Source organism: Gossypium hirsutum, chromosome A11 (genome assembly GCF_007990345.1).
Source record: "Gossypium hirsutum isolate 1008001.06 chromosome A11, Gossypium_hirsutum_v2.1, whole genome shotgun sequence".
NCBI lineage: Eukaryota > Viridiplantae > Streptophyta > Magnoliopsida > Malvales > Malvaceae > Gossypium > Gossypium hirsutum.
Genome location: NC_053434.1, coordinates 8,333,165 through 8,347,380, shown reverse-complemented (window position 1 = coordinate 8,347,380; position 14,216 = coordinate 8,333,165). Strand labels below are relative to the sequence as shown.

At 36.8% G+C, this 14,216-nt stretch overlaps 2 protein-coding genes and 1 pseudogene across 17 annotated transcripts; all 3 read right to left on the bottom strand.

The window, feature by feature from the left end:
• Positions 1-12: 12 nt before the first annotated feature.
• LOC107957268 (peroxisomal membrane protein 11C) lies at positions 13-3,187 on the bottom strand. 13 transcript variants are annotated; one of them, XM_016892756.2, is made up of 8 exons: positions 2,701-3,187; positions 1,655-1,853; positions 1,329-1,403; positions 1,158-1,232; positions 992-1,072; positions 802-876; positions 538-711; positions 13-220 (listed from the first exon to the last, which is right to left on the bottom strand). In XM_016892756.2, exons 2-8 carry the CDS (start codon positions 1,844-1,846, stop codon positions 185-187), a joined length of 708 nt encoding a protein of 235 aa, XP_016748245.1. In that variant the 5' UTR covers positions 1,847-1,853; positions 2,701-3,187; the 3' UTR covers positions 13-184. The 13 variants fall into 13 exon arrangements, with proteins under 13 accessions (XP_016748245.1, XP_016748241.1, XP_016748244.1 ...); XM_016892752.2 differs by having other exon boundaries at positions 1,655-1,864; positions 2,701-3,178; XM_016892755.2 differs by having other exon boundaries at positions 1,655-1,864; positions 2,638-2,974.
• A 1,169-nt stretch (positions 3,188-4,356) lies between these two features.
• On the bottom strand, positions 4,357-8,423 carry LOC107957269 (protein spotted leaf 11). 4 transcript variants are annotated; one of them, XM_016892757.2, is made up of 4 exons: positions 7,826-8,423; positions 7,447-7,645; positions 7,119-7,221; positions 4,357-6,251 (listed from the first exon to the last, which is right to left on the bottom strand). In XM_016892757.2, the coding sequence occupies exon 4, from the start codon at positions 6,211-6,213 to the stop codon at positions 4,531-4,533; it is 1,683 nt and encodes a 560-aa protein (XP_016748246.1). In that variant the 5' UTR covers positions 6,214-6,251; positions 7,119-7,221; positions 7,447-7,645; positions 7,826-8,423; the 3' UTR covers positions 4,357-4,530. The 4 variants fall into 4 exon arrangements, with proteins under 4 accessions (XP_016748246.1, XP_040936843.1, XP_016748247.1 ...); XM_041080909.1 differs by lacking the exon at positions 7,119-7,221; XM_016892758.2 differs by lacking the exons at positions 7,119-7,221; positions 7,826-8,423 and having other exon boundaries at positions 7,447-7,824.
• A 2,234-nt stretch (positions 8,424-10,657) lies between these two features.
• Positions 10,658-14,055, bottom strand: LOC107957270 (protein-ribulosamine 3-kinase, chloroplastic-like; annotated as a pseudogene).
• Positions 14,056-14,216: the final 161 nt, after the last annotated feature.

Genomic DNA, 14,216 nt, shown 5'->3' with positions numbered 1-14,216 from the left:
TGGACAACGTAATTAAAACAACCTAAAATCAAATATATATTAGTATTATTAGAATCAGGTCAGGTCGCCACGGGTTTACAAATTCTTCAAAGCTTACACCAATATGAACTTAAAGCACAAGTTCAATAAAATTATTTAAACGATAGAGATACCCAAGCTTGTTGGGCAAAACAGGCTTCCAACTTCAAGGTGTCTTAGACTTGGGCGGTGACGGAAGTAACTGCAACACACAGAATATCGTTAGCCTCCCAAACCAAAAAATCGAACCAAAATTTTCAATGTCCTTTCTCGTTACACAAACAATAGATGTAAATACCAATTTTCTTATGTCTCAGCGCCGTTCATTAACACCGATTAAAGTTGCCAATAATTTATCATCACTTAAATGTAGAGTCGGTTTGATGATTTGAGTTTTGGATATAAAATGCCCTACCTCATAACTTGAGCAATTTCCCAAAGGTATTCACTTCTAACATCCAACCGACCAGAGAAAAATAAAGATGTCCACTATAAAACTAAAAAGATGGAACCGAATACCTGATAACAGGAGATGAGAGATGAAACAAATCCAAAGGCTCCCGTTACTCGAGGGGTGACTTTCTTTGGTGCCAATTGAAGAAGCCCAACTGCTACTACTATATCCATTCCGGCTTTAACAAGGGCCAAAGTCCTCTCATTTGATTTTTGGAGCTTCGCACGATACTCCTCATTCTGTGTTTATATAAAGCACAATAAAGTTGGAAACTACAGAAGAAGACTGATTTATAAGGACACTTTAGAAGAAACACATATCAAGCATACCTTGTACTTATCACTATCCTTAAATCTCTTTTCCAACTTTTTCATTGATGCAGATAGCCTTCCAAGCTCCCCAAGCTGACAAAAAGATGGTAATGTGTTTTGAAAAAGGGGATAGAGCTAAGGAACATCTTAAATATTAATAATAACAAAAGTAAGCAGAGACTCCTCAAATTAGTGAAGAGCAACAAACCTCAACCAATGTGGTACATATTGATGATCCCATCCAACAGAAAAGGGATATTCGTCCAATCAACTCAGCACGTTCTTTGTTCTGTAAATGCCTTTCTTCCAGTTAAAATTTGTAAATCAAGACAAGCAAAATTCAATATAATACCAAAATGAAGTGTATTACATACCTTATAGATGCCTGTTCTGCCAAGCCACACAATTTGATCGAGAAATAAGAAAGTTGACAACAGTGCATTCTTTGACTGAAACAAGCATTAAATTAACCCACGAAGGGATCATTAAGTTAACTAAGTCGAAAGGATAGAGAAAATTTACAGGAAATTGGAAGTTTATCACACCTTTCCTAGCAGAACAAGTGGAAGGGGAGTTCCTTGAGGAACTGGGCTAATAAGACCATGCAAATCGTTCACAAACTGCAAATTCACGGTGTACCAAGAATCAGATGCCTTTTGTAGTACCAAGAATCAAAGTTTAGTTCAATTAACTCATTACTTTCTAGAAACCAAAAGGAAAATATACATCTTTATTCCAAGTATTAAATACTAACTCAGAGTGCTGTACATTCAATGGTAGAACAAAAAAGAATTATCTATTAAGTGAAGAAAGTTCATCCTTTTTCAAATAAACCAACTAGTTACTTTTAGTATTTGACATTGTGAGATACCTTAAAAAGACGGAAAACTTTCCGTGCCAAGCTGGTTGATTTGTCAACATTTTGTGCTGTGCCAGGCTGCCCATCACTTAGGAATTTCGAGCCATATTGTATAGCCCTGCATATCTTATCCCTTGCTTCAGCCTTATTCAAATACAAAACTACAAGAGCAAGTTCTGCTCTAGTTGCATCCAGTGTACTCATCCTTTATCTGCACGACACCTGAAAAAGCTGTGATAATTACACTCTCATACAAACTTAAAGGTCAAATGCGAAAGCACGAATATGATCATAAGATACAAGCAGAGAGTATGTTGTCCCTTAAACAACCAAGCTCTACCTAATGGCATGAACATGCTATAAGAAATTAGCAATCCCTAGATAGTATGAAAGTTCTAATGAACAGCTTAAACCGAATAACCATAATCCCGCATTCAAATTTCGTTGGACTCAACCACTTAATTCTCGAATATATGCAGTACTAAGCATTAAACTCTTTTCACACGGTTACTATTGTCTCAAATCTATTTGGCTTCTGAAAGTACACAGATGGAAGCTTTTAGCTTGAGCAAAAAACATGCAAAATCAGAATTAGCTGAGCCTAATACCTAAAAATTTAGCTTAGTTTTTAGGATTATATCCATATAATAGACAAGATACTCAGAATTAAATCTTCAATTCCGCAATTTCCTGTCGACCAAGAAGACCCTATCACCGTGACAAAAAAAAGGGGGGTATAAATTCAAAAATGAATCAAATCGTCAAAACCCAAATCACCCAAATTCGTAAACACAAAAACAATCATATGGAAGAACATAAACTAAACTTTAAAGCAAGAAGTACCCAGGGAAAAAAAACATTTAAAAAAAGTATAACCACAGCCATAACAACAACATCAACATACAGTCAAGAGATTTTTCTTCGTACAGCTAAAAACCAATATGAACCAATTTAAAAGCACTAGGGATTTGGTAAATTGAGGAAGAACTACATACAAGGAGGAGAAAAGAGAGAAAGAGAATGGGAATAGTACCGAAGAAAGTGCCCGATGATCTTACCTCGAAATCCACAAACTTTTCTCCTTTTTTAATTAAAAATTCGTTTTTTTTAAGGCAAGCAAGCAGATTAGGGTCTCTGGGTGTCACGCCCTCTCCAGCGTCAGCTCAATGTGTCGTTTTTCGATTCTCTAATCTTCTGATAAAGGCTTGTTTGGTCCAATCTTTTCGAAAGAGGAAAAAAAATAAGCCTTAAAACGACAGGAACTTCTGGCTTCCAACAATGAGTTTTAAACCGTTGGATTAAGATGTTTGGGCGGACCCACTAGCATAATCGGTGATGGTGTGAACAGAGAGTAACAAATTGTATATAATAGATAGATGAACGAGGTTTTCGTAAAGCAGTTGCTTACTACTTACTTACACGCATTCCAATTGTTCTTTTTTTTACATTGGCAGCAGCTACGGCTGCTACTGTTCCATACAAATTTGCCTATGCTTATGGCTTATCCACGTTCTGGATCATTGAAGTTGTTGACTTTGTTCAAAGAGTCCAAAGGTTTGTTTGGAGCAATAAATATAAATTTATTTGTTTATTTTTACTTTCTTGGTTTAGTTAAGGGTGATTTGTGGAAAATTTTGGAGATGGGTTTTTGCATTTGTTTGGGAAAGAAGTAAAAAAGGGAAATTTGTAATTTCAGTCCTAATTTATAAGGGTACAAGAGGGAGTATGTTTTTTTGGTGTTTTCTTAAAGTGTCATGTGTCCCATTTAAATGAAGAATATACTAAGTAAAATTTTTTATTCATTGCTAGATAAAATTGAAAAAAAAGATGAAAATAAATGAATATTTTAAAAAATATATAAATTTGAAGTAACAAACATTTTTTTTGTATTTTCTCTCCACTTATGAAATTATTTATTTTTATGTATTAAGATAAAAATGACTCTTATTCAATTTTTTTTAATACCAAGTTTCATTTTTACTCAAGGAAGCATAGGTTGGAAATATAGTGGTGATGATAGCAGAACTAGTACAAAAAGAAAAATATACATGATAAAAAGAATGAATAAATGGGGTGGTTGTCATCTGCCACTAGTTGCAGATGGGTTCTGCATTTGCCGGCATAGCATGTTAAAAGAGTTTCATTTGAGGGCTTTGATCGATTCTGACAGATACAAACACCCAAAGTGGTGGGGTTTACAACTTTTTGGTGCTTTAACTGCTCTTTATTACCATGGGTTTACCAACTTTTTTGGCTCCAACTTGTCATGTTATTCTTCCCATCTTCAATGTCTCAGCATCTAGATTTGGTTTTTAGCCGTAAATGTTAGGTACAGAGTCATAGGAACACTGATTTCCTAGTGAATTCCCCCATAGCCCCAACCACGTTTCTTTCAGCTTCAATCCCTGTACTAACCAAGGATGGAAACTCTATTTTGCTCATGAAAAAAGTAAAAAAGTAAATGTCTGTCTCAAAAATAAATGAAGAAACTTAGATGGAATCAAATCCAAAAAGCTTTACCTTGAGTTAGAAGCAAGAGTAGGGGAGTCTTGTCTGAAAACAACATATGCGAGCATATGCCAATGTCTGATTGAAACCATTCCATCAAAGGTCCTTCCTAATCATAAGCTCTCCATAACAACAAAACAAGCAGAATCTAAAACTACCAGACAACATAAAAGAAGTTTATGATCTATGTCTGCAAAGATCCAAGACACGAGGGAAATCTTACAGTTATGATAAATATAAAAACATTGATAGCACATAACTAGTTTGTTTTCATACAGGCAATGAAACAATAATACAAGGAGCTAGGAAAGAAGATGAAACAAGAAAATGGGAAATTTTCATTATACAAAACGGGAGTGTTTCTTCCAATTTCTTCCCCCCTACTTCCGGTTAAACAAACATCTAAGTTTTCCCCTTTCCAACCTCTCAAGTAGCTTCTTGGCACCAGGGGTTTCCATCTCGAAAAGCTTCTTGAGATACCCAATGGCTCCATATGAGATCATAAGCTTTTTGCATTTCTTACTTGATGAGAGAGATGCCAGGCAAGACACAGCATACTTTTTTGCGGTGTTTTGGGGACTTGGATCAAGCAACTGGACCAGATTTGGCACACTTTTATCGTCCTTTTTCACTTCCCTGCAATTCTGGGACACAGTTACCAAGCTTGAAAGGGCTTGAGCAGCTACCTCTCTAGCATTGTTTGATTTAGCCTCAAGCATCCTAATAAGAAGAGGAATGCAGCCAGCTTCGCCCACCAGCTTTTTTGTTTCATTTGTTCTGCAAACTTGACAGATGGTTGATGCAGCAGCTTGTTGTGCACCCAATGATCCAGATTTGAGCACATGAACTAATCGAGGGACGAAGCCAAGTGATACAAGAACTTCCATCGATACCGAGCCAACCAAGTTCCTCAAAGCTCGAACTGCTGATTCTTGGGGTAAAGGACCATCAAGGTATACCAATAGGCTTCGAATTCCACCTTCTGAAACAACAGACCTTCTCAGATTCTCATTGCTGGCAGTGAGGTTCTGCAAGCATTCTGCAGCATACTCTTTTGAACCCAACAAAATTCCACAATCAAGGAGATTGATCATCACTTTTATGATTCCTTCCTCTGCTAGCACTTGCCGAAGCTCGGGAACAGCTGATATGTTTTTTAATGTACTAGCAGCTGCAGCCTGTGACACCGAGCCTCCAGTCCGGCAGATTTCAATTAGTGGTCGAACCCCGCCATGCCCTACAATTGCTCTGGCTGTTTCTGTGGTCATCGATAACCTCTGCAGTGAAATTATTGCCTTCTCTTTACCAACTGTGCTGCCAGATTCAACAAGCCTTATGAGAGGAGGCAAAACACCTTCCGAAACAAGCCAGCTCTCACAATTCCCAGATTCTGCAAGTGAGCAGATTACAGTCACAGTCTTTTCCCGGATACGATGAGAAGTTGCTGTTAACAACTCGACTAAAGCAGCGATGTTACTCCGTCCCATAACAGACAACACACCCTTTTCATCCTCCTTCATAATCTCAACAAGGCTGTCAACAGCTTTGTGCTTTGCTTCCAAGTGCCCAATCTGAAGACGTGGAAGCAATTCCTTTAGATGGCCGTGTGTTGCAGTCTCCGATTCCGATGACAAACCAACTAAAGATACAGGCAAAGTAGCTTCACCAAGTACACCAGTCTTGATCAAAAGTCCACAATCCCTTAAATTCAGATCCAGTTTCCCAGACAACGCATCGAGATCACTCTGCATCTTAAGCTTCCCCTCATACTTCTCCTTCAGACATAAATCTGCCAATTCAATGGCTTCCTTCAATGTCTTTGACACAGCCTGCAGTTGCTCCTTACAAAGAGCATTTTTCGAAAAGAAAGGATGGCTCGACAAGTCCGATAACCGTGACGGGACCTGCTCCAATTTGAAAATTATAATCTTCCACCTACCGGGGAACCCCTTCACCTTCCTTGCCTTATCAAGTGCCATGGGAACAAGTTCTTGAGCATGCCATAACCACTCCTCAGCCGACTTACCATCAGCCAAAACCCCATTTCCAGTACCTTCTCCCATGATTCAGATATGGATTTTGATCCAAATGATCATTAGAGCTGTATCAAATGAAGTTGATAGAAAACCCAAAGCTTTAGCAATGAGCTAGATGAGGAAAAGGGATAATTTAATACGAAAGAAATGATATTTTTGATAGATAACAGAAAGGCAGTGGAGTAGTTGCAATCATCAAACATTTAAATCATAAATTAACCAAATACAAATAAACAAAAACAAAAGGTCCAGCACCAAAGAGTTTCGGGAATCTTGTGTAACCACACACCCAAAGCTTGTTTACTGAAAAAAAAAACCAAGACCCGACAAGCAAAATTGAAGTACCTAAAGATGCCTACACGAGTCCTTTGCTTTATCAAGTGATCATTAAATGCCAACTAAAAATTTTATGATCTTTAAAATAACATGTAATCATATGGAAATGAAATAAGTTACCTTTTAACTACTAAATATCTGCAAACTAATCAAGAAGCCGTCAATGAATAATTCTAGAAAGTACCCAGAATACCCTTTTTGCCATAGCCATGGACTGTAATTTGAGGGTAGATTTGTAAGTGGGTGAAGAAATAATTGACAAAAAAGAAGAAAAAAAATTAGCTTTTAACTAAGGAAATCCTTGTTCCAGGTATTGGTAGAGAAATTTGATGTCTTGACTTGTGATCTAAAAGACAAAGGTCATGAATTTTCCAAGCAATGAAAGCCAAAAATTTGGATCGTAAGCTGCATTACTAATTATAAACCCATAAATAGTGTTAGCTGGAGAAGAGACTTCCCTTCGAAGAGAAGATAGGTCATAACCATAGGAGTCACTATCCAAAGCTGTGTATTTAAATTCTCCAAGGTGGAGCAACCCCACTAACAATATAATTTATTCTAAGAAAATTCAAAGCAATAAATTCTAAAAGAAATACCTCAAAATTGCTTTGACTTTCCTTGTAATTCACAAGCACACTCTAGTCTCCACCATTTACAGCCACCAATTATTCTCCAATGGTCAATACCCTCTGCTCGAGGCTAAGTGCCGAAGAAAAAAGAACAGTAAACATACATTCAAGTCCAATCAAACCGATCAATTTCAGAGATATGAGAACTAGGATGAAACGAAGCAAATATATATATATGAGAGAGAGAGAGAAAAGAGAAAAGAACAAAAGTAAAAACCATTTTTTTTCCCTTTTATGAGGGAAGGGATCAAAGAGAGTAAGCTAAAACAACTTCAAGGACCATTATTGGACCAACCTTTACGACTCAGTGACTCCAAAGCTTGTTCCTTTTTTTCCACCAAGCAACCCAACTGTAGCTTAAGCTTCAAACTTTTCTTTCACTTTCTCTCTCAATTCCCCGACCCAGAAAAAATACGCTTCTAAGAATCAGCAACACACCATGGCTTCCAAACAAGGAAATAAGAAAACTCTTTCCTTTACTCCAAATGTGAATCCTGCAACGCACAATCAGATTTCTTTAAAAGAATAAAAAAAACCCAGAACCCATTTTTTGTTCCCTGATGGAAGATCTTAAACTTTGAAGACAAACCAAATTAAAAACCTATTTAAGCATTCGAGGTTTAGGAAACGATCCCAATCAAATTCAAAAATCAAAAATTCAAAAATCAAATTACCTTCAACTTTCTCTCTCTTTCTGCCTGTCTGCCTCTCTTTATAAATAATATATAATAGAAGGCAGTGTGTCAGAGTGCTTCAGACTCTGGTTCTTCTCTCTGTAGAAAAAAAAGCAAGTGTTTCCTTTTTTAACTATTGCCTGTAGCAACTGGGCCATCGATTTTCCAAAGACTACTAAAGAACGAATATATAGTCTCTATTCATTTCAGACAGGAGCGTTTAAATGTCGAGCAAGTTTGAAGATCGTACGGTTATGATTCCTGTTTAGGACAGTATCTACCGTTGGTATTGGTTACAATTTTTACAAATTATTTTCCATTTACGTTGAGTATTCGTTGTTCCACGTGTGCTGTTGGTATTGGTTTTGGATTTGTGGGGATAGGTCTGAAGATGTCCAAATCTTCAACCATAAAATACACCCAAAACACAACAAAGGTCAAACTCAAAATCTATCTGTATAGCATATTCAACATATAAAACAAATAATTTATGCATGCAGATTGGAGAGGTAGGATGCTTAAAACTAAAAAAAGTTTCAGTGGTGATGGTAAGACCAAAAAAAAGAAAAGATTACTTACATTATACCGCAGCCTTTTCGAGCTGAGACGTGACAAGTAAAAAAAGCAAGGTTTATAGCTAGAGGGAGGATTAGCGTCGGCGTCGCCATGATGGGACGCTGTCGTTTGTCGGCTATATCTCAACTATTTGGCCTTTTGGCATTTTGTACACCAACCTCCACAAACACCAAAGAGAAAGATACACTGTGTACTTCCCTTCCTGTTCAGATTTGCCAAATATAGGTAAAGGACTGTTTAGGTAAATATATTAGCTTTGCCGACAAGTAATTCGCCTAATGGCTAAAAAAATTATATCAAGAATATATGTTATCAAAAAAATCTTGGATTAAACTGCACAGATCCCTGAACAAAATTACAGTCTTTTTTATTATAACACTCATCAATTTAAACTCTTTATTAACGGTAATCTTGAACGTTAAAATGTTGTAGCATGTTTGTAGAGGAAACAGATTAGCTTGTAAGCTACATAAAATAGAGACCACAATTACGTATGGTTTTGATTTGAAACTGAAAGCATACCAACCATATATATAGATGGTGAACCGACCAGATCTCATGAACCAGTTGTAGAAAGCGATGCTCTTTCGCTTCTATATAACCGGGCCTGAATATCTTACAACTTGGCCCCCATGATTTTTATTTTTTTTTCACGAACAAAATTAGTCCTAAATTTCCAACATTGGAAATGAATCTTGATAGTTGTTTGAATCATCCATTGCTTGGTATTGGGTTAACCTTCTCCCTTGTCGTCACAAAAAACAAAACCAACTTTGATGCCTACTAGTGTGAGATCTGAGTGGACCTCTTTAGTTCCCCAAGAGGAGTAACATGTTGGGTTCGATGTACATTTGATGTGCTAACAACCATCAGATCCTTGCCTCTTAGACATCATTTAACTTGTTTATGTTGTTTTGTTCTATGTCCACTGTCAGCTTCAAATCGTTCCTTCTTTGCTAGCATACTGTAGCCCAGAGCCTGATTATAGACGGCGGGCGGTTGTTAATATGTAAAGTTTTGCACTCATGCCAAGTTTTTGTATCATTCAAGTTGCTAGTGATGATTCATTGCACATCATGAATTTAATAGAACCCACACCAAATGGGGACCACTCATCTGCTTCCACTCTTAGGTACCTACACCAAGTAATCAAAACCAGATTATTTAAGTCCTCAAAGCCCCACCTTCAAATTTGCTGGATAACTCCAACAAGAAGTTAAATATCATCCTTAAGAACATTATGAACCATATGATTGGGTTTTGCCTTTTGACAGGTAATGTGCCATTTCACCACAGGCTTATCTCAGCTTAACCTGTTTGGGCCTAATTATGCCAAACTGAAACCGGTCTCTTTGACCAAATCTAGATTTCCACCATACAATGCAAAGGGTTCAAAGAACTTATCATTTCTGTGTAAGCTTTTAATGTTTCTTTTTCTTTTTTAAAGAAGATTAGTTTATATATTCTTACTATAAAGTAAATCACGTGCTATATAATGTAATAAAGATAAACCAAGTACATCTTCATGCATATGCCCCTAATTGTGGGTGGACCGACTAAACGTCGGAGGAACTACCATAGAAGAAGAAACCTTGAACCATGATATTGATCCCATCAAAAATCATTTGATCTGCAAATAATTGGTCATTAAACTCATTTCCCCATATCTGACTCAGCTGAGTGGAAACCCGATCCATTCATTGCTACAATCTAAAACGCTGGAGCTTTCCCAATTTGAGGATGGGATCGGCTCATCCACCACATGAGACAAAATGATGCTAGGGTGCACCACTTTTTCAATATTCATCTCAACTGGGTTCTGGAATTGGTAGTTTCTAAATGGGAAGTACTGGCAACAGTGAAGTGGCTGTCATAACCATGATACTTTGTAGGTTCTTGCTCCATTTAGCCTTCAATGAAGATAACCTAACTCCATGTCTCCCACCAGATTATGTCCGTTAAGCCCTACAGTGTGAGATTCTTAGTGTACTTCTTTGGCTCCACAAGAGGGATGGCAGGCCATGTTCGTTGCAAGCCAGGTCCTTGCCTCTTGACCAAACCCGCCAACTTTCTTTTCTTGTTTATCGTTTGTCTTAGCAAGCGTCTGAATTGTAGGTTTGTAATGCTCAAACCAACCTGCTTCATTAAATGATAGCAGATTCATCCATGGCAGCGTGCACCATCATGCAGGCATTGCAGAGAGGAAATCGGCACCATTCAGATAGCATATTGATATTATAGTGACAGTAAAACAAATAAATGAATAGTAATGATCTTTCTCACACAAAAGTTACTACATACAGATTTGTACAAGCACTTTTCAGTCGCGATGTGTCTATGCATTGAGCATTCTAAGATAGTCATCTATAATTGAAATAGCAGATGAGCGGTAACCAGAGCCGAATAGATTGTAGTGATTTAGGTAATGGTACAACAGATAAAGATCTCTCCTCTTTTCAAAGCCTGGCTGTTTAGGCATCACCTGGTAAATGAAAGCAGCATGAGAAAGTAAAATATGAAGCTTGGGTTGCAGTGATGAGATTTTCTACAACCCTCATAATGTCATTTCTGGTTAGTAAACTCAACACAATCAAGATTTATAAAGGGTGGTCAATCCTTAAGGTCTAATCTTCAGCAGTTTCACGGGCTGCAATGGCATTGAAATTGAACGTGCTTAGTACAGGTTTCTATGGCAGGAGGTAGCTGCTATAAAAACCTTTCAATTTTTCAAAATCAAGTGCTAGTGGCCCCGAAAGATATTAACGTCTTCCAATGCAAAGAACAATTACACAGGAATTTGATCATTGTTTAGATCTACTGAAACAGCAATGCTTTAAACAACAAAAAGTCATAAAGCTTTTTGAAAATAACAATACCTCAAAGTAAGAAGTATAGAAAGATCCTCCAAAGCCAGCGCACCATGACATTCCAAATTCAGCTTCATTGTGTCCATCTGTAAGACGCACAAAGATATACTAAATTATTTCTTTGAGCACCCAACTCCACATGCATTCATACCGCCACTGATATAATAGATGACTCCACGGTAGTTGGCCTTAAATTCTCTTAGATTGAAGCACAATGTCATCAAAAAGCATATTAGTTCGTTCAGAAGCTCTAGGCTGGCAGGATGCAAAATTAGATCAATTCAAGTCTGAATATATGTACAAAGGAAAAATAAATCTACCAATAGAGTAGTTTATCAACACAAATTGCAACTTACAGTAACAAGCAGGATCAAGTATAACCGGCTCGCCATTCTTGTCAGAAGTGATATTCCCACTCCATAAGTCTCCATGTAACAAGCATGGCTCTATAACAATGTCTTCAAAAAGAGGCGCCATGTTCTTTATCAACCTTTGTCCTGTAAATAAGATTTCCATTTTGATTTGAAAAGTGTATGACAATCTGCTTCAACAAGCTGGTCTTAAAAGTCAATATCTATCTCATTTGATTTGGAATTCCTAAAAGTTGATATTTTGGGTAAGTGTTCGTGGAAAAAAAAAAACACACTTCCATATGTTCTTGAACCATCTTGGTAAACTGATACCTTAAGTCGCACTAGTTGAAATGCAACTATAAAGATGCACAAACAACCACAATCAAGGAGATATTCTTGCATAAATCATGCAAGTAGTCTAAAATCGCCGATTAATATGCATGTAAGTTACACGTAATTAATAAATGTAGCCATGGGTATAAATATTCGGGACACCATTTTTCCAATGTAGATAACTCATTATCTGTACCAGAGTATATATGGCAAGTCATGATGTAGAACAGAAAGTACATAAGAAAAGTAGACAGCAATTTAATGGGGAAAGAATAACCATTTTGGTAAATGGTCGAATCACCGTACTGGTCCTGTGCTAACTTGATCTGGTAACCTAATCTATGCTCTCCATAAAACTGAATCCAATCAGAGCACCAAGTATTTATCTGTGGAGTACTACAAAGGCAGCACATATTCACTCGTTAAAAAAACAAAATCTTAAGCATACAGACCATTTTGAATTCCTCAATACCATCAACGCTAAAATGGCAAAAACAGAAAAATTATTGTATGACAACAGAAGAATGACCAATATGATTGAAAACAATAATGGTGTTTCAGAAATTGAACCTGCCGACAGTATTATTAACAGGAAAACCAAAGCCTTTATCTGATTTCCCAGCTTTATGCATTTCAGCTAGCTTCCTTCCCAGCACAGACTAACAGATAATAGACAGTTAGGAGATAAGAGGCAAATCACTATTACTGTTAGCAGTAATTAAAAAAAGGGCGGGGGAGACTTGAACTGGCTCACTTGATTGCTTCGAGAAGAACAATATATTCCATAATGATGTATGATCCACCATTTCGTAAGGGTCCAACCTACAATGCGTAACAAAGTATACAATTTTCCATATAAAAGAATAGCATAAGAGAACTTTAAGAAACCAAAATTTCAGCATCAGAGTAAACTTAGACTCTTACCTTAAAGGGCTTAGGCACACGAATTGTTCGAGTTTCATACATGGCGTCTAAACCGATAGCTTCTGCCTCGAACATTGATGGACCGATACTCCTGATCCATTTTTTGCAACAACATGCAAACGTTCATTCATTTGACAAACAATAATTCATTAAGCAAAAGAAACTACCTAATGCTATAACTTGGATGAATTATGAACGCCTAATACATCAAAAGTTTTGAACTTTGCACAACACACCTATTTGTTTTAACAAAGAAGGAACCAGCATCAGTGTCGTAGCGATTCGCAAGATTGATGCAACCACCACCTACGGGACGAATACCTGTAATTTGGGTGGCTTTTCCTTCGGTGAGAATCCATTCTTGAACAGGATCATCACTCAATGCTGCCACTGTAGAGTAATCATATATTAAGCATTCTCATCCATTGTTAAATTAAGTCCTTTCAAGAAAAAAATTCATAGCACGCAAGCAAAACCCAAAAGTAAAGTTCATAACTCCTACAGACCAAATTTTCAAAAATTTTTCTCAGGCCCTTATATTATTTCCACAAAAAGTCCAAAACTGCCAACGCTATGGACAAATTTTCACTTTCACTCATGAAAAGTTATGAAGATTATTATATTTTGGTCTAAACAGAACCTTAAAGCAACTTCTAGAAGTATCATATATGAAAATCTTTCAAAAGAACATCAAATAAATGGTGGGTAATGGAATCGTTTAGTTCTCAAATGAAAAGAAATAACGCATTCAATCAATACAAGGGAATTCCTCAAACCTCCAATGCTTGGTCCTGAAACATCTAAATTCAACCATAAACAAACAAGTCCTGCAAAAAAGAAAAGGCAATGATAATGTTGCTTACTGGGAAATGGTCTGCGTTTGGTGAAGCCGATTCGAGGAAGACAAGGCATAGACGGTAAAGAAGCGCTGAGAGATATAAGTCCCACGTGTGCCACCATTATCTGAACGCCGGAACACTATAATCTCTCACACAGACAGCTGACTGGCAAACAGGTCCTGATAGTGTCGAGTTGTAATTGGGTCTCTGTTTAAAAGAATTTTGATCTGTTTGGCTTTGAGGTTAACCCTATTCGTTTTTAACTTTTGGCCCCAAGTTGTATGACAGCCATACAAGTTTCTCCTTACAACATGCTACAAGGGGAAATTCAAGATTTTTCATTCCCTTTACAATCATTCATAAATTAATATACTAAATTATATCAGACGAAAAAATTATTTTATATAAAAATATTGTTTGAAAATTTATTTAATATGAAGTGATAAAATTATATATAAATTTTATTAAATAAATAATTGATCAAAATTATATAGAAATA